At 37.2% G+C, this 19,617-nt stretch overlaps 2 protein-coding genes across 5 annotated transcripts in view; one reads left to right on the forward strand and one right to left on the reverse strand.

Moving 5' to 3' along the window:
- The window catches only part of MCPH1 (microcephalin 1), a 135,789-nt gene that overhangs the window by 56,314 nt on the left and 59,858 nt on the right, over window positions 1-19,617 (reverse strand). The gene's annotated exons all lie outside the window — the stretch shown is intronic.
- The window catches only part of ANGPT2 (angiopoietin 2), a 47,322-nt gene that overhangs the window by 20,511 nt on the left and 7,194 nt on the right, over window positions 1-19,617 (forward strand). The window contains exons 2-7 of one of the 4 annotated variants that reach the window (XM_074581648.1): window positions 3,351-3,506; window positions 5,642-5,763; window positions 7,530-7,762; window positions 10,088-10,218; window positions 18,151-18,252; window positions 18,746-18,912. In XM_074581648.1, the coding sequence (XP_074437749.1) occupies window positions 3,351-3,506; window positions 5,642-5,763; window positions 7,530-7,762; window positions 10,088-10,218; window positions 18,151-18,252; window positions 18,746-18,912 (911 nt within the window). The remainder of the gene's footprint in view (window positions 1-3,350; window positions 3,507-5,641; window positions 5,764-7,529; window positions 7,763-10,087; window positions 10,219-18,150; window positions 18,253-18,745; window positions 18,913-19,617) is intronic. The other 3 variants (XM_074581647.1, XM_074581649.1, XM_074581650.1) reach the window with 3 other exon arrangements.

A 19,617-nucleotide genomic window follows, 5' to 3' on the forward strand; every position in this document is an offset into this window, starting at 1 on the left:
CTTTTTTTCTAAATTAAAGAGTCACAGAATCACAGAATGGTTTGGGTTGAAAGGGACCTTAAAGATCATGTAGTTCCAACCCCCTGCCATGGGCAGGGACACCTCCCACTAGACCAGGCTGCTCAAAGCCCCATCCAGCCTGGCCTTGAACATTTCCAGGGATGGGGCATCCATAACTTCCCTGGGCAACCTGTTCCAGTGTCTCACCACCCTCACAGTAAAGAATTTTTTCCTGATATCCAATCTAAATCTACCTTCTCTCAGTTTGAGGCCGTTACCCCGTGTCCTCTCATTACACTCCCTGATAAAGAGTCCCTCCCCATCCTTCCTGTAGGCCCCCTTTAGGTACTGGAAGGCTGCTATAAGGTCTCCCCGGAGCCTTCTCTTCTCCAGGCTGAACAACCCCAACTCTCTCAGCCTGTCCTCCTAGCAGAGGTGCTCCAGCCCTCTGATCACCTTCGTGGCCCTCTGCTGGACCTGTTCCAACAGGTCCACGTCCTTCTTATGTTGGGGACCCCTGAGCTGGATGCAGTACTCCAAGTGGGGTCTCACCAGAGCAGAGTAGAGGGGCAGAATCACCTTCCTTGACCTGCTGGCCATGCTTCTTTTGAAGCAGCCCAGGATGTGGTTGGCTTTCTGGGCTGCAAGTGCGCATTGCCAGCTCATGTTGAGCTTCTTGTTCACCAGCACCCCCAAGTCCTTCTCCTCAGGGGTGCTCTCAAGCCATTCTCCGCCCAGCCTGTATTTGTGCCTGGGATTGCGATGACCCAGGTGCAGGACCTGGAGATGCCATAGAAGATGCAATATTTTCAATGCTTTCTCATATGGTAGCTCTCTGATAACCTGAGATGCCTCACTCCTTTTTTTCTCTCTATGTCCTTTTTTTTCCCCCACTGTCCCTTCTAACTGCAGATGTGCATTAAGTCTGCCAGGTGAGGCCATACCCTTGATCTTTGTAAAGGCATTACAATACCTGACTGTGGTACCAAGGCAAATAAAAGGCATTCTGGAGATCTCCATTTTCTTTTAACAGAGGTGTATTTGAGCAAAGGTCTTTTCCAAGTTGTCTATAATGATGCCCAGTTCTCCAGCTTCAGTTGCTAAAGTTAATTTAGTAATTAGGACTTATATAAATTAATTCACAGATGTCTAACCTTTTCAGAGGGACACATATTAATTGGTGTTTGCGGTCTTCATGGAGCAGCATCTAACTTTAGTGAAAAATTACTTATTTATATAAAAGCTTTCAGAATTTTGCACATCTCCTTGGACTATGGTGCACTAAATACCATCTTGCACTGCTTTTTAAATTAAATTATCACTACACTCCAACATCTCATAGCCTAATCATCGAGGACCAAAGATGTCTTACCATTACTACACAATTAAAAGATCTTAGTTCAGGAGAAAACAAGAAGATGACCTACAAAATGTCACCAAAGTTTGAAAAAATTTACAACGTCTTTGGTCAAGTTAGATTTGTGTCTGGGTGGGGAAGCTTTTGAAAATGAGGGATATCCAGGAGCAGAAGGTAACGCTTAAGAACTGATCCTGCAAAAAGGGAACAAGTCTAATTGCCATAGTGTGATGGCGATTGAAGATACCCATGTTAAATTACTGCCAAACCCCAGTTGATTGTATGCTTACTTATAGTATTCAGAAAGGGTATTAGGCAAAGAGCGTCTAAAGGCTGTCTAAAGGCTCGTTTTAAATCCTTGTGGTACACCTGCAAAGTAAGTATGCTTATGCAGCAGTATAATAGATGGGGGTCAAAGCGTGTGCCAGATCTGAAATCTCAGTTGTGCGTTGCAGTTCACCAGCTGCACGGGCAGAACGGAGCGAACATGCAAATACTGCTTTGAAAGTTTGGTCACGTTGGACAAAAAGTAATAATGCTTACTTCAAACTAAGAATATACTTCCAGTTTGAGAGGTTTTAACTTCTTGGTACACCCTGTTTTCTTCATTTGCCACTTTTAAAAAACAACTGTGAAGTCAGAAAAAAATAATCCATTCCTTGCTCAAGTAATATTTAAGGGGGAAACAGTCCAAGCTGATCTGCCTGTTGATCTTTAGCTGGTCAGAAGTGGAGTGGCTATATCTGAACAGTGGTTTGATAGAATATTAAATCATAAGCTCCTTTTTCCTCACTGATATGGAACGTAGCCATACAATAATGGTCAAAGCTCCGCCTCACTACAAGCCATTATTCATATCAAGATAGCATTATCAAAATAATATTTTTAAAAATCAAGATATCAACATGTTTTACCATTTTGCTTAGATTAGGAATTGGTGATGTTTTATAATTTGAGTTTAGTGACACTAGCTATTTCTTATCGGGTAGTATCCTCTTTGAAGGTACAGCATGAAGCTCAAAAATGATTATGGTTCTCTTGCTAGAACAATGTTGGAGTGAAGTAGAAATTTGATTCTAGAAATTTCTAGAAATTTCCCCAGTCAATGAAAAAAAAGAAATTACATGGCCTGGATTTTTAAGAGTTCAAACATAAGCAATGACTCATGAAAAAATACAAAATATTTGCAAAGTTACTGAGGAAACGATATTAAAGAAGCATGGAGAAAAATTAGACTGCCTTTGGATAATCTAGACATGTGGAAAGGAAGACTTCATGAACGGTTACTTGGATTTTCTCCTTGCGACTTCTTTTCTCTTTGCTTTCCTAAGGGAGCAGTGCACTCTCTTTTAAAATTACTACCAAAAAAGCCTTAATAGTTTAGACACAGAAATGACTTCAGAATCAAGTATTTAAAAGTTTTTGCATTCCTAAATATTAAGCATTTAAAGTATTTATAGGTTTCCCTACTGTTTCATGTCTTTATTTGAAATTCTCTCAGATAAAAATGTGCACATAACAGTGTTAAATGACATCTGACCTCTTCTCTGACTTTCGGTCATGTGATGAAAAATGCTTTTGAAAATATTTAAGTCTAGATACAGGAAGATGACTAAACTCCTAAACTTTGGTCTTCTAAAAAAATTCCCATTGCTGCCAAAGCTGGTGAAGCTCCTCTGATGGTTACAATGGTGGGAGCACTAAGGCAGAAAAGCTTCCAAGTGCCCACAAGCATTCTCACCACCGTGCCTTCTACCTACCTCCTGCAAATTTCTGTTCCTGCCTTTAGAAAATGGGTGGCCACACATTCGTTGTCATATTTGCCCTTCTTCTCACAGAGCTTAACATTGGGAAACTTCACATAAATGCATAACAGACAAGGACGAGGAACAAATTTGTTTAGCAAGGCAGCCAGCAGGCTTACTGTACTACCTCCCCCCCCTTCCAACATTTAAAGAATGCAACTATCTTCTCTCTTTCCTTTCCCATGTAGCTTGAGAATTACATCCAAGACAGTATGAAGAAAGAAATGGTAGAGATCCAGCAAACTGCAGTGCAGAACCAGACTGCAGTAATGATTGAAATAGGCACAAACTTACTAAATCAAACAGCTGAACAGACTCGCAAATTAACAGATGTTGAAGCACAAGTAAGTAATGAATTTCAACCTAAAAATGCTTCTGCTTCCCAAACACCTACAACTATACATTTAACACAGTCTAGAGTTACACCATTCAGCTCAACAATTAGAAGTCAATCATAGTCAACAGCTCTGCCCATCTTAAGGAAACATTAGTATTTGGTAATACATAGTTCCATCTCAAGCCCGCTGTTGTCATTTGAAAGAGTTCTATTACAGCAGGATTTGAAGTATGACTAGCATACTTCATGTTACATTCTTCTTTAAAGCTAATATACTTAAAACTAGTATACTATATCCAAGCATCGGTTGGGTACGAGTATGCTTTTATGCAGCCCTCCTTGTATATCTGTTATTATTCACCTCTCACCACCAGATCTTAGCTATAAGAGAGTTCCTTCAATCTTCCTTTGTTCAATTTACCAGGCTAATTGGTTTTTTACATTTAAATTTTACTTTGTGTTTTTTAAAGATTCTTATCAAGAAAAATGCGTCTCTAATGAGTGTTTTCACAGATGCTGTGGGATAACAGTTCATTTCCAGCAAAATGCACTATATTATTGTTATTTAACAGAGGGATAAAGAAATGAATCAGAGATGAATCAAGAAAAAAGTAATTAGGAGGAGGCTACTAGAAAAGTATATATTCGCACAGAAGTAAACTTACTACTGTACATATTATTCTCTAGATTATTTAAAACAAAAAAATGGGTTTATCTTTAATTATTGCTTTAATTGAAAAACATTAACTGCAATAAGACATTCTGTGAAATAGAATGTAGATTTTAATATGTTATAAGGGCAAGTCCAATCAATGCAGATGGTATGTATTTGTAGTTTCGATGACATGGTAGGAAAATTCAGATATATAATTCCCAAAACAAATAATGAATACAGTGTGCAGCACACAACATTTTCTATAATGCAAATAGCATGTAAAACCTAAAATCCTTGTTAGACATTTTACTATCTTTAGAATTAATCCAATTAATTAATTTTTTTTTTTTTTAACCCAAACCAAGCCTTTGTGAACTCTTTGATTAAGTGATAGTTCATAGCTCACAGGTGTACTGAATTCAGCTTTCTGATTGCATTATTCAGGAGCCCAGTATTTTGCACATTTTGAGAGAATGTATTTATTCATTCACAGTAATGTCTTTGTGGAAATTATTCAGTTATTTTCTGCTTAGAGGAAGAAAATCATCACTGTGACTTTCCTTCTCTGCTTGAAATTACTGGTGACTGGGTTAAGGGCTTAATTAACAACATGAGGAAATTAACCAAACAATTGCTCTCTCAAGGACACTTACTTTTGGCAATAGTTTTCAATTACACTTAAGTGTGAAATCATGTCCTGAATGACTGTATAACATGAAGGACATGAGTAATCAATTCTTCCTGCCAAGAAAAGCCAAATTCTGCTGAATTAAAAAAAGCTGTTCTAAAACAATGAGAAAATATTTCTAGAAAACTTGCCTCAAAATAATGCAATCCGATACAAACAGAAAAGTATCTTCCATGTTTCCTAATATTTGCATTCCTTCATTTAAAGATGCAAATAAATTTAGGCAGTAAACAATACATATAGAAAAGGTAACATTAAAATGCAAGGAATGAATCAACAGAAGTGCAGTTCACATGATAAACACTTTAAAATATCATTTGGGATTAAGGAAAACAGCTAAATGGGAACTATATAGTGATTTCAGGACTGGGCCAAGATTTCAACCAGTAAGAGATACACAAAGTACTTTCTTTCTACACCACACCGAGAAAACAACTCAAAATATTCTCTGAACAACCACCATAATAGTTCTAGTAATGAAATAAGAATATCATCATAGAGGGGAAGTTATCACAGCAAAACTAAAGTACACAGCAGCTCCCAGGCATTGATCAGAAATGTAGCATACTACTGAAATACTCCCAATTATATATGACAGTGTAACAACCAAATTAGTGCAAATCTGTGTATTATTCTTCGTTCTAATTCTATGAGCATTTGTGCCCAAATTAGTTCTTAAATAATAATTTTTAAATTATAGGCTTAAGTAGAGATTTGCATGATTTCACAACATAAAGAAATTACAGTTTATTTAAAAAAAGTGTATTGATTGTCAAATATTTTTATAAATTTTATTTAGGTATTAAACCAGACAACCAGACTTGAACTTCAGCTTTTGGAACACTCTCTTTCGACAAACAAACTAGAAAGACAGATTTCAGATCAGACCAATGAGATAACTAAATTACAAGAAAAAAACAGGTAAGTTTGCCTATCAACCCAACAAAACACTATTACCTGAAGTGACCTTCTAATGGTTTTAGAAATAAATGTACTCGAGTAGAAAAATAATGCCTCGTACAGAAGCTCCCCACAGCCAGCTATGCTCATTACAAGGGTCATATATTTTTAAAGGCCCAGAGGATCATGCAGGTTTATTCTTCTGATCTGTTTATATATCATTCTTCATTATCTAAAGTTCTCCTTTATATGAGGAACTTAAGGTTAAAACTGAAATACTTCTCAGTACTTCAGTTGTAGCCAACTCGTGTTCTTCTTTAGATTTACCCAGACAAAGGTATGGATTATGTAGCCTGTCCCAAAGTAAGCCAGTGCAAACCCATCTCTAAAATTTTATTTCCACGTAGTACACAGCTCTCCTAATACACAATCATGTCATTGCCACAATTTTGTTCCAACCTGGTGAGAAAAGTCAAATACTACCCATATTCAATGTTCCTTACTAATCAATCTTTTGAAATTCAGACTGATAACCAGCTATTACTCCTGTCCATTTCTGTAGCCAGCTGTTGTCCAAAGGCTCATACCTTTTTTCAGCTAGTTTCATTTTCATATCACCAGGGTCTTATTTTACCTTTGGCAATAAATAATTTACAGAGAAATCTAAAAGCAGCAATAACAGTAAGTTTTCTCCTTCAAAGACATGTTTTTCAATGAGAACCATATGTGCAAAGTGTTTTTTATTTTAAAAGAATTAGCTTAAAAAAACCAAGAGACATGTTTTGACATTTTTGTTCACTACTCTACTACACTTATATATGCTCCCTAAAGATTTTATCTACCAGCTTAATAAAAACAAGCACCCTTATCAAATGGAAACCAAAGTAAATAGTGAATTTAAAATGTCCCTTTTTTTGTTTTGGTTTGAAGTCAGCAGACTTTAGAATACCCTTGTAAAACCCATGTAAACACAAAAGCATTATTTCTCACCTAGCAAAAATGATCTGGCACTGAGCTAATATCTGCTCAATTATTATAAGGTTCGGGATTTTTTTCAGTAACAGTAATGGATTTTAGTTGAACTTCTCATTTCCGGCCATGCGTCTGTTAAGATCAGCTTTCTCAAAGTCTGCATCAGAACAATTACCAATGAAATAATTTTCTAGCCAGTCACCTACTCATGCCAGCTCCAGAACTGGAGATGGGTAACACATCTTCAAGTAACTATTTGCATGTTTCGCTGTCTTAATGCCATAACATTTATTTAAGTATATATTTTATTATAATTACCAGACATTTGAAAAGTTCATAGGTTCATCTTTTAATAAGTTTCATCTTTTAATAGGGCAAAACCATGAAATCTTTCACTGTTATGCCTAACCTGTAAGAGAATGGTATTCAAGACACTTCATAGTCATAAGTAATGGTTACTTTGGATGTACATCCATTTTACACTCCCCGTACTTCTAGCACTACTACTCTTTTTTCAGGACCTAAGTATATCTTTCATAACGCTGAATTATCAGACACCCAGTTGTTACACTTTAAAAGCCTGTGATACAGACTGTACTCAATAATGTTGTTTATTAATATACTAATTAGTTATATAATAAATTAAAGCATATACGTGGAACTAAACTCATCAGTCATTTAGCTTTCTATAGCATGCACGGCATCAGAGAATGAAGTTGAGTACTTATGAATAAGGAAACTTCTGCAACAGGCTTGATTCTCTTTACATGAACTCACAACTATTTTTGAGAGCCTAATTGTAAACTTTTGTTTAGCTTTCTAGAAAAAAGAGTTCTTGAGATGGAAGACAAGCACACACTTCAGCTGAAGTCAATAAAAGATGAAAAAGATCAGCTCCAAGTCCTAGTAGCCAGACAGAATTCTATTATAGAAGAACTAGAAAAGCAGTTAGTTACAGCTACAGTAAACAACTCAGTTCTGCAAAAACAGCAACATGATCTGATGGAGACTGTTCATAACTTGCTTACTATGATATCTACACCAAACTGTAAGTAAAAGCAGATATGCTTATATCATTTGAGTGACATTCCCTAATTTGTGTACATTATTACCCATAAAGTCTTACAACCAGTTTCCTCATGCTTCTGCTTCTCAGAAAGTTTTGGGGTTTTTTTTGCCTTAAATTCTGCATCTGAGTTAACTAACCTATTTTTTAGGGGTTGGGGGGAACAACCACAACATTTACGTGGTTTCTTCTCAACATTTTGCTTGTCTTTTGTGGTTTATATTGGTTTGCCTGCCCACTTCTTCAGTGGTTCAACAAAATACAGAGATGCCAAGTATCACTCATCTCACGTGGCATTCATTCGTCTGGCAGTACACGCTCCCTTGAGCATGTATCTAGGTTAGACTGCATGACGTAGGCCTGCAGCTTTTCTTCCTGGCTCACAAAAGTTACTTCCGCCACCATTCTGTGCCATTGCTCTATGCACAGAAAGTTGATCAAAGAAAAGACAAATTACAGTGGCTATTAAAGGCAAAGGAATCAGCACTGGCCCAGGTTTTAGCACCTATATATGCCCCAAACAACAGAAAGCCCCAGCCCAGGGCAGCAGGGACTCCCAAAAGCCCTCCAGTCTGTCACTGAAGCTTCCCAGTTCATCCTAAAAATCCCTCAGCCTAGCAAATTTTATAGGCAATAATCTCACCCCTAAATGCCTGACAGCCCTGCAACAAATCATAGCCACTGAGCATAGCTTCCAAATTTATGCAGATTCACATGCTCCATAAAAAACCACACAAACCATAAACTGAAATTTATGGCCAAACAGCATTTAAACAAATGGACAAATTCCTTACCTTGAATTTCATGTCTAATACGGAACTTTGACAAATTAAGAAGGTATGGCTGTTCTGTATAAAAGAGTAAAGAATCTGACATGTTTGCCTGTAAAGTTCTCAGGGCTGGAAATACACAAGCATATAGAACCTCTAAGAAAAGGATTTAAAATTAAATACTAGGAAAATTTTAAAATACTTGTCATTACAACTTAAAAGACGGTATAGATAGGTGGATCGCTACAGATAGATAGATATGCTACATTACTGTAAGCTGGATCACAAAAAAGGAAACGGGTGTTTGGAAGTCCTTGCTTTCAGCAGCGTCCTAAATAATATGATGTTGTAGGTTTTCCTAAACAAAGTAAATCTCAAGTTTTTTGTCTTAACAACTGACACTATCCCCTTAAATACCATTACCAAGGCTGTACATGTTCCTGCTGATGTTATCTGCTATGCTAGTGCACAAATAAGTAAACAAGTCAAAGTCATGTTGGCTACAACGCTGTTAAACTCAGAGTGGAAAAAATAATGAATGTTTGCCAAAAGGACAAAATTAGCAGGGAAAGCTTCTAAGACAGTATACAAACAATAGAGTGTGGAAAAGCAATTAAAACACTGAACGTGTTATTTTTATATTTAAGGCAAGGCATGTAAACAGGTAAATAATGAATAAGCAAGCTAAAAAGACCATAATAAGCAACTGTAATATAAGCATGCATTTATATGACACCTAAAACTTTGTAGTAACTGGCTGGGCTTGTTAGATTAAATTAAAAGGGAAAATACACAGAACCAACCCCAAAAGGGTCAAATATGAAATATCAGTCAGCAAGGCGAAATGCCAGGAAATTCCAACCTCCATAGTTAATAAAGAACTGAACAAAAAGATGAGCCTTAGATTGTTCTGTAAAATCAGAAGGCTTAGGCATATTAAAATGTATTTTTTTTACACAAAATGAATTCCAGAAGGCATGTTTTTGTAGTGGATTGGGCTGAGCTACCAAGCTTCAGCTTCATCTTGCTGAGCACGGGGGCGAAAAAATCAGCTAAAACTTTGTAAGAGTAGTTATTCCAATCAGCTGTATTCTAAAAGATTTCATAACTCTTATGTTAGATTTCACAATATTAGAGTAGTGGCCAAAGGTGATTATTAATATCATCAGCTGCTAGTTAGATATGTTTGCAATAGTAGTTAATGCATGCAGAGGTTGCAATGCATGCGGGATTCCAGCAAAGGTAATGAATGGAAGCAGAAACTGTTCAACTCAATGAGATCCTGATTTTTCTTATTCAACTCTGTAATACGTGTCTGCACTTTTCAACCTCTCAAGCAAACATGCTCATATCAGAATAACGCCTCTAACTAATATGAAGTAGTAACATACATAATTTATACCTTGATCTATCGTTTCTTTGAGGACCAGGCATATTTTTCAGAACTGCAAAGCTTTAAGCTGATTACATCATTAATTGCTTCTTAGTAACTTTTATTCATCTCCTATAATGCCTTCCATTTCTATTGTATTTTTAGCAGCTAAGAACAACTTCATAGCTAAAGAGGAGCAAATCAGCTTCAAAGACTGTGCTGAAGCTTACAAATCTGGACTTACAACAAGTGGAATCTACACTTTAACAGTCCCAAACACTGCTCAAGAAAAGAAGGTAGGATGGCTATGAAGTACATACTGTGTGTTAAAAAATTATTTGATCTGGTAAATACGCTATTTTAAAGGCTAGTTAATAGTGAAGTTTATTACTTATATTGGTTTTTTATGAGCATTTCATCACTTGTAGATCTGAGTATCTCACAGGAAGAAGAAAGTCCTTCAGGTGAAATCTTGGCTCAGTTGAAATGAATGAGCGTTTTGTTGTTCATTTCAGCATGCCAGAATTTCATTCTTTGTTTCCACATAATTAACACAATTAAAGCAATATGGTACTGTAATTTCTTTATAAAATCTCTAACTCCAGCACAATTGCTCTGCATGATCAGCAGTCTCATGTCTTAAGTTCTTAGTTCCTTCAGGTGGCAAAAGGAGGTAAAATCAGGGGCATGCAAGAGTACTTATGGATGTGTATTCATGTAAGCAATCTACTAGTACTAGACTCATGTATGTGTTCCAATTCTTTGTTATGCAGAGTTTTAAATGCATTTGTATAACAATTAGATTAGCAATTAATTAGAACTGCCCCACTGACACTGGGCAACAGAGTGAACTTTCCTAGAAAATACTGCTCTGGTTTAAATAAAAGGTGAGAGTTTGCAGTGGTTTCACTAGATCAGTTTAAATTCCTCTACGGATATTTTTTTTCCCCTATGTGTTTAACTGAAATGAACTTTAATGTCAAATTAAGTTAAAGCAATACAGCATACATCTACAGAAGAGGCCTTGAGCTAAAAATGGCACTCAATTGGACGAAACACTGGATGCCTGATGGAGATTCTCCATCTACAGAAGTAAATAAAATGATAAGGCTTCAGATAATATAGAATCATAGAATCATAGAATCTTCATGGTTGGAAAGGACCTTTCAGATCATCGAGTCCAACCAAACACACACACACAAAACCAAACCCCTACAATCTCTGCCACTAGAGCATGCCCTGAAGTGCCACATCTAGACGTTTCTTAAACGCCTCTAGGGATGGTGACTCAACCACCTCCCTGGGCAGGCTGTTCCAGTGCCTGACCACTCTTTCAGTAAAGGAATTCTTCCTAATGTCTAATCTAAACCTCCCCTGCCGCAACTTCATAGAATCTTAGAATCATAGAATTGCTGAGGTTGGAAGGGACCTTTAAGATCATCAAGTCCAACCTTTAACCTACCCTGACAAAAACCACTTCTAAACCATGTCCCTAAGGGCCCCATCTACCCTTTTTTTAAACACCTCCAGGGATGGTGAATCCACCACCTCCCTGGGCAGCCTATTCCAATGTTTAATAACCCTTTCAGTGAAAAAATGTTTCCTAATATCCAATCTAAACCTCCCCTGATGTAACTTGAACCCATTTCCTCTCATCCTATCACTTGTCACCAGGGAGAAGAGGTCAGCCCCCATCTCTCTACAGCCTCCTTTCAGGTAGTTGTAGAGGGTGATAAGGTCTCCCCTCAGCCTCCTCTTCTCCAGGCTAAACAACCCCAGCTCCCTCAGTCGTTCTTCATAAGGTTTGTCCTCCAGACCCCTCACCAGCCTGGTAGCTCTCCTCTGGACACGCTCCAGCACTTCATGTCCCTCTTGTATAGAGGGGCCCAGAACTGAACACAGGACTCGAGGTGAGGCCTCACCAGTGCCGAGTACAGAGGCACCATCACTTCCCTACTCCTGCTGGCCACGCTATTCCTGATACTAGCCAGAATGCTGTTGGCCTTCTTGGCCACCTGGGCACACTGCTGGCTCATGTTTAGCTGGCCGTCCACCAGCACTCCCAGGTCCTTTTCTGCTGGGCAGCTTTCCAGCCACTCTTCCCCAAGCCTGTAGCGTTGCTTGGGGTTGTTGTGACCGAAATGCAGGACCCGGCACTTGGCCTTGTTAAACCTCATACAGTTGGCCTTGGCCCATGGATCCAGCCTGTGCAGGTCCCTCTGTAGAGCCTTCCTGCCCTCAAGCAGAGCAACACTCCCACCTAGTTTGGTGTCATCTGCAAACTTACTGAGGGTGCACTCAATCCCCTCATCTAGATCATTGATAAAGATATTAAACAAAATTGGCCCCAAAACTGAGCCCTGAGGGACACCACTGGTGACTGGCCGCCAAGAGGATTTCATCCCATTAATCACAACTCTCTGGGCACAGCCATCCAGACAGTTTTTAATACAATTCAGTTGAAGCAAACAATAAAATCTGAAAGGGAGAAAAGTCCCAGGTGGACTGTGAGAATAAAGAACCAAAAACTGCAGTGGGCATTCTGAGGAGTGGGGCTCAAATGATGACCGTATGTTTCCAACTTCTCAGACATTGCAGGCTGAGGAGGCTAAGGGACATTTGAATATAAACAAAAATGCTTAATTTATTTTTTAGACAAACACTAAATAATTTTCTAATGTTTTCATTTTATAATTTCATATTGTAGACATTTCATTACAAAATTTGAAGTATTTTATGGAATTCCTAAGGCTCTACTTCATTATATCAGAAATACTTGGGGGGAAAAAACCTAACAGAAAATGTACAAAAGCAGAGAAAAATGAGGGCACATGTGGAAAAGCAATTAGTAAAACTCTGACAGAGAAAGCATTTTTTCCCCCAAGTTTTGATAGCAAAGGTTTAGTCTTTGAAGCGCCGAAACTTCATCTAGCCCAATCCAGACTTTGTGATCTTTACCCTTACAAAGCTCTCAACCAAAGGAAATAAGCAATTTGTTTGGGTAAAACCTATAAAATACAATACATAAACCCTGGAATTTTTGCAGATATCATCTAGAGAAATGATGATATCTGCAGTCTGCTTCTCTTGAAAAAAAAAAGGAGGCTGGTTTTCCTTTGGAATGGTCGTGTCTATATTCAATACATCTGTTTCACAGGCAAATTAGTTACATAAGATGCAATACAGTGTTTTATTACACATGAAGCAGATTGGTATTCAAATGGCAGGGAGATCTACAATCACAGTTTTAAATGCTAAAGGAGATGCAAGCTACTGCATCTCTAAAGTAATAGATTGCAGCAGTCTTTGTTAGACATCTCAGGAAGGGTTACATTCCTTGAATCTCTTCATATTACTTGTCTCAAGCTTATACCTTTGATTTTAATTTTACTGTCAAATATACTATACAGAGCATGCACATTTTCTAAAAGCAGATATAAGTGCATGCCATATTACAGAATGAAAATTTCTGTCATAAACTCTAATGCTGCATTTTCAAAGCCATAAATGTTTAGGCAATCTGTATGATCTGAGAAGCCAGAGCAACATACATTTCTACAAAACTAAAAATTACCAAAATATTCTGTCCCTGAAACAAAAGTACAATGGCAAATTTCCTAGACTATAAAATATTAAATCCTTTACATTTGAACACGGAGGCTTAAAACACATAACAAAAATGCACATTTTGGTAATTGACTAGGTTAAAAAAAGTAGTCAAAATGTAATACTTCAATTAAATTAGTAATTCATTTAATAACATTAAAAATTTTAAATCTTATTCTGCCCACTTCAGATAGAATGAAAAAGACACTTAAAAAGACAACAAAGGTTTTACTTGCTATATGACATGAAAAATAAGAGACTGAAAAGTTCTGATCTGATGCAGACTTTTTATACAAATACAAATGCATAAGAGGAGCTGTCAAGGGAAGTGAAGGTTTAGGGATAATCAACACATTATACCGTTTTCAACTGTTTATGATGTGGATGGCCACTCGGACCAGGAAACAGAATGACCTTTTTTATTTGCCAAAAGTGCTGCGCTGCTGTTTATGTTTTCGTCTTTTCCTCTTGTAACACCTTCTGACCTCCCAACAGGCTTATAAACAACTTCTGTGTAATCTGTAATTTAGCCCACGTCACTAATTTCTCTCCCATCATAATCTAAAACTAAAGAATTGCATACAAGAGCTGAGAGGGAAACAAGTATTTCATTCCATTAATATTTTCAAGCTTTCCTGTTCTGCACCAGGACAAAAGCTAAGTCCTTTTAAAAACACTGAGGAAAAACAGCAAAAGACTGCTGACATAAGGAAAAATGGCAGAGGCAAACCCATGAAAAGTCAATAGCTGCATGTTAATAGCAGTCACCTGAACCAATTAACCTCCTGGTCTTTACCAGGCAGAATAGTTGAGTCTGGATGACCCTAATATATTAGCTCAGCCGTTACCGCAACTATTACCAACATATTACCCCAAATCTTAAAATAGTGGCTGAAACAGTGGCTAAGCTCTTCCCCACTTCCGTCCCCGTTGAACAGAATTTCAGTCCCAGAACCAACACACATTCCAAGCCAAGGCCTTTTAACCAAAACTTTCTTGCAGAAAGTGATTTGGGCAAGTTTGAATCTACCAACAAAATGGTTTGGCATAACTTTCCTAAAAAGTGATCATCCAGACAACTAGCTAGTCATTTCAAATGGAGCCCATGCCATGGACCTGATGTCTAAAATACACATACACAAATTGTTTCCAACCCCAAGCATTAAAAAAAGAGCATATGTGTAGCTTCTCTGATACAGTATTAGGTCAGATGAGGGGTTTTTTTTGTGAATTTCAGAAGTCTCATCATCTGTCTTTTTCATTGGTAACTGGTAATTAGGTTAAATTTTTCCACAACAAGGAACCTAAGATCACAGTTCTTTCTTAGCCACATTTCTAGGAGCTAGAGATAGCAATCATTGAGTATCATGACTCAAAAGTGTTCAGACAACAGCCAAAAGTGATGCAAAAGGACACTGCACAGATGAGGCAACTGCACTTGCTTTGGTATAAAAACTGTAGTGGATCTTCATCCTGATAACTCAGCCAGAGCCTTACCATTCAGAAAGTAGGTCTGAAAACACTTATACCCCAAATATCCTACTGTACAAGAAATAAGAAGAAAAATTACTTGCTCTGAAACTCAACTTCTTAGACCGTGAAGACATCAAATTGACTGCTCACAGTTTACGCGCTTACCATCTTTGGAAAGGGAACTACTTCTGGTTACATGTACATTACAGTATTTTCAGAAATACAGCACTGATCTTCAGCTGAAGGTGAAAAATATAAACAGCTGACCTTAGCTCTCACAGTGCCACAGCTCCTAGAACTGTAAGTAGTGAAGCAGTTCACAAGATAAATCAAATATTCCCCCTGCCAATTTGTTGCAATTTGAGAGGCTAATCTCTTTATTCTTTTTGGCATCTGTTTGAAGACTCCTGCTGCCTGCTTAATCTTGGTATCTATTTTTACGAGTTTTATGAAATGTTACATTTCTTCCTTTGGAATATAAAACCTAGGCTAGGCCGAAAGGTCAGAAGAGTTCTGTTCTAGTAATGAGTGTTAGAGAAAGCCTCATATGCATATAATTTACTGTAGAATGAAAATTTTTTAAAAAAAGAATTTATAGTCCAAATAAATGCTTCCTCTCCCTTCATCTTTCACATACATCATGAAGAAATTGTTCCCTCTGCAGACTGACACAGCAATTTATTGTGTTTACTTTAAACTAAGCAAATCCTTTCCTTAATCTTCATTTTACTGAATAGCCTATCTCCATCCTTAAAATTACTTATGAATATACATCATTCACTTGAGTATTTTTAGTAAAAATAAAAAAAAATCAACTTGTTTCATTAATTTTCTTTCAGTAGTCTTTACTGCCATTTTTCTTCATTGACTTAATTTTAATTAACAACTGTGTATGTAAATTTGAAGTTCCTAGTATTTTCATCTTGGTTAGTCAGAGAACTGATTTCTGGGGAAACGATCTGGAAAGCAAAGGAATGATTTCATGAGCAAAGCTGCATAGGTGAGGGCTTGAAAGACAGGGTTCTGGATTGCCAGTCAAGCCTGAAAGCAAAACATCTCACTGTATGATGCTGACTTAACAGGCGGTAAAAAGAATTTTCCCTTTTTAGCTAGTTCAAGGGAGCAAGTGTGCAACCATGATGTACAGCAGCTAGAAACCATACACTGATTATTTTCCACACCAAAAAATTTCACGTTAGTCATCTGTAAGTGCTTCTAAGAGATGCCAGTTTTATGGCCTTAGAAAGGAAAATCCTTTTCTTTCTTGGGTGGAAAGCGTGGCATGGGCAAAGGGAATGTACTGGTTACCTCATCTCCTTCTAGCGTCATAGTGACTGTTTTAACATATGAGAACCTCACTGAAAGGACAGTATAAGCAGCCAGATTGAGAATAGAACTGTTTCACCTTCCTCTGAAACATGGAGTTTTTAACTACTTAAAGAGGGAGGCCAGGAATTAATTTACACAGGCCACTGTTCCAGTCTGATACTGCTATTGTAGATGTTAATCGATGTTTTTGAATGTTACATGCAATTTCCTTGATGCCTATCATCTAAATTTTCAATTCAGCTGGAATTATTACTTTAAATGCCTTAAAATAGCACTTAATTTAGTTGTAATGTGAATGACTGTGAATGTCTTACATAAAATATTCCTGTTACAGCCAGTATCCATTTTGTATGTGAACGGTGAGACAACTAGCTTTTATAGACACTATAGACTCTTCAGGACAAATGCTGTGGTACTGCAAATTTGTTCCCAAAGGGAGAAGCAATTTAGTAGGAACTGAAACACATAATAAGAAACTGAAGAAGAGAAGCCCATAAAAATTTCATATAGATTTTTCTTACCAGTAACGATTTTATAAAGTTTATGTAAATTCGGGAGTATAATTCATAAGATTTTATTGTTAATTTATCCCTTATTTCTCCCAAACATCACTCCAAAATTCCCTCTAAATTTTCAAGAGATTTATTTGATCAGCATCTCCCTGGTATATTGGCACTCCCGGTAATACCTTTTATCTCTGACACTGCAGTGAATATATACCAGAATTCTATTTAACTCAGTCAGTTACTATTTTAATCTAGAAGGGGATCGACTTAACAAGTCACCTATAAACCTGAATTTTACTGTGCCAGAATGCATTTATTGGGTATTCTAAAACTGAGTTCAGTGAACTGCCTATTACGTGTCAATCCTTTCAAATATTTAGCAATAACTTGGTAAAATCAAAGATGATTTATGAATGTTTGGAAACATCTTGCAGTCATTACTTTTTTGTTCTAGAACATAAGATATTCATTGCAGGCTGTATGTATAACAATATAGCTTCAAGATTTAACTTTCAGGTAATAGCAGTTCTACACTTAGATTTAATTTTGGGGTCAGACCATCTGCAAAGGTATTGGACAATGACAGTGGAAATAAAAACATATTTCAGATTGTTCACTTCCTGAATTTAACTCTGACAAACCATGGGAAATTTGAATGGATCTCTGAAAAAATGCTGGAGAAATGAAAACATCTTTCAGGAAAAATATTTCATTAGGCAACTCACAAAAATATCAGTGCAAGAGGGAATTATAGACTCAGAAGCTACATTCATTTTTTTCTTCCTTTAACACGAGTTATCAGCTATTTTTAAAGTGTTATTTGTACTCTGTTAAGTGTGATATATACTTAGGAATCTCATTATTTGTGGAAATAATTTTTATGAAAGCTATGAAAAACAGCATTTTTAGGTTAATACACATTTTGCACTTGTACACTTTAAAACATGCCACTATATTGGGCAGGGACTGTATCACAGAGCGTAGTGATAGCACCAGGGGTAACAGTTTTAATCTGAAAGAGGGGAGATTTAGATTAGGTATTAGGAAGAAATTCTTTACTGTGAGGGTGGTGAGGCACTGGCACAGGTTGCCCAGGGAAGTTGTGGATGCCCCATCCCTGGAAGTGTTCAAGGCCAGGTTGGAAGGGGCTTTGAGCAGCCTGGTCTAGGGGTTGGAACTAGGTGATCTTTAATGTCCCTTCCAACTCTAACCATTCTATGATTCTATGATATATAATTATGCAAAGTACATGCTTTGTATTTTTGTTTTCCTGTGACTGCATGCACTTACACCGTTACATGCTTACTCTGGTAGGCCTACTGTGACATGGAAACTGGTGGAGGCGGTTGGACTGTTATTCAGAGACGTGAAGATGGCAGCGTGGACTTTCACCGGACGTGGAAAGAGTACAAGATGGTAAACAGTGTTTGCTGAAGCCTTAATATTAGTTATTATTATCTGAAATCTGATATAACAAAGTAATATTAATAGCATCCTTAGAATGTACGCAGGTTGTAGAGGTTGTCTTTGTCAGAGTAGTATAAGTTGTTTGCCTAAGCAGACTTGCAAGTCTGATGTTTGTTTTTAAAGAGAAGCCTCGCTTTTCTTTCATCAACTGTTCCATGGTATGTCCACATTTTTTGAGTTATTTATATTTGTGTTTCTAGTGGCAACAGTAGAAGCTGCTCCAAATCTACTGAGTAATATTGATTCAGTAATTCAGATTCCTGAGTTTGTCTCTGCTGAAATTAACTTTTTGAAATATTGCAGATTGATAACCCTCACAGATACAGTAAAATTCTTAGTTGACAGATTGAAAACTATTAAACTTAAAAACTGGTAAAGTTATAATTTCAAACTCAAAGCAAAACCAAAGCAAAGCTATTTAAATATTCAACTTGAATTACAGGGATTTGGTGATCCTGCTGGGGAGTACTGGCTGGGAAATGAGTTTGTTTCTCAACTGACTAATCAGAAGCGCTATGTTCTTAAAATACACCTGAAAGACTGGGAAGGAAATGAGGCATATTCATTGTATGACCACTTCTCCCTTGCAAATGAAGAACTAAAATACAGGTAAGCAGAAAAATCAGATCTGAATAAAAAAAAAAATCTGATAATAATCATTCTGGACTGTGTAGGTGCATGACCTTATTTCGTACAAATAATGGCATTTTTTCAAATCACTCAGAGAACAATGTTTGCTCCATTTTTCACCTATTGCTTAAAACAGTCTTAATTTTTTCCCACCAGAGACAATGTATATTTTACTAGCGCACACTGGGTGAGCGTAACACGGTGCACGTATGTGCGTGGCATAGGATACATGCACCAATATAGCAGATGGCAGTACACAATATTCAGGGTAATAGGAACCTGTCTGCAGTTGTTATCGAATCCTGATTCCAGGCAATAAACACTTTTGTGGAAGGTGGATGACTAAGATGAACAGTACTGCAAGAAGATGTACCACGTAAGTCAGTGGCTAGCAGGAGCTGTGCTGTTGTCGTGAAGAGCACACTGAGGCAATGCTGCCTTCTCCTTCCATGGCCCGCTGGCTTGGATTCTCAAAGAATAACAACTCTATCTGTGAAAATGAAGCTAATAGCAAATGTCCAGTCTCACTCCCTATGAACTTGTCAATTTAAACACCGGATTTTAATAGACCTATTACTTGTGCTCCCAACATTCTGTAAAATGTAAAGCATCACAATTTATTCTTACATATTTGGTTAAAATAGGAAATAACATACAGTTCAAAAAATACTTTATATATAAATA

The sequence above is a fragment of the Larus michahellis genome, chromosome 3, assembly GCF_964199755.1.
Source record: "Larus michahellis chromosome 3, bLarMic1.1, whole genome shotgun sequence".
Classification (NCBI taxonomy): domain Eukaryota; kingdom Metazoa; phylum Chordata; class Aves; order Charadriiformes; family Laridae; genus Larus; species Larus michahellis.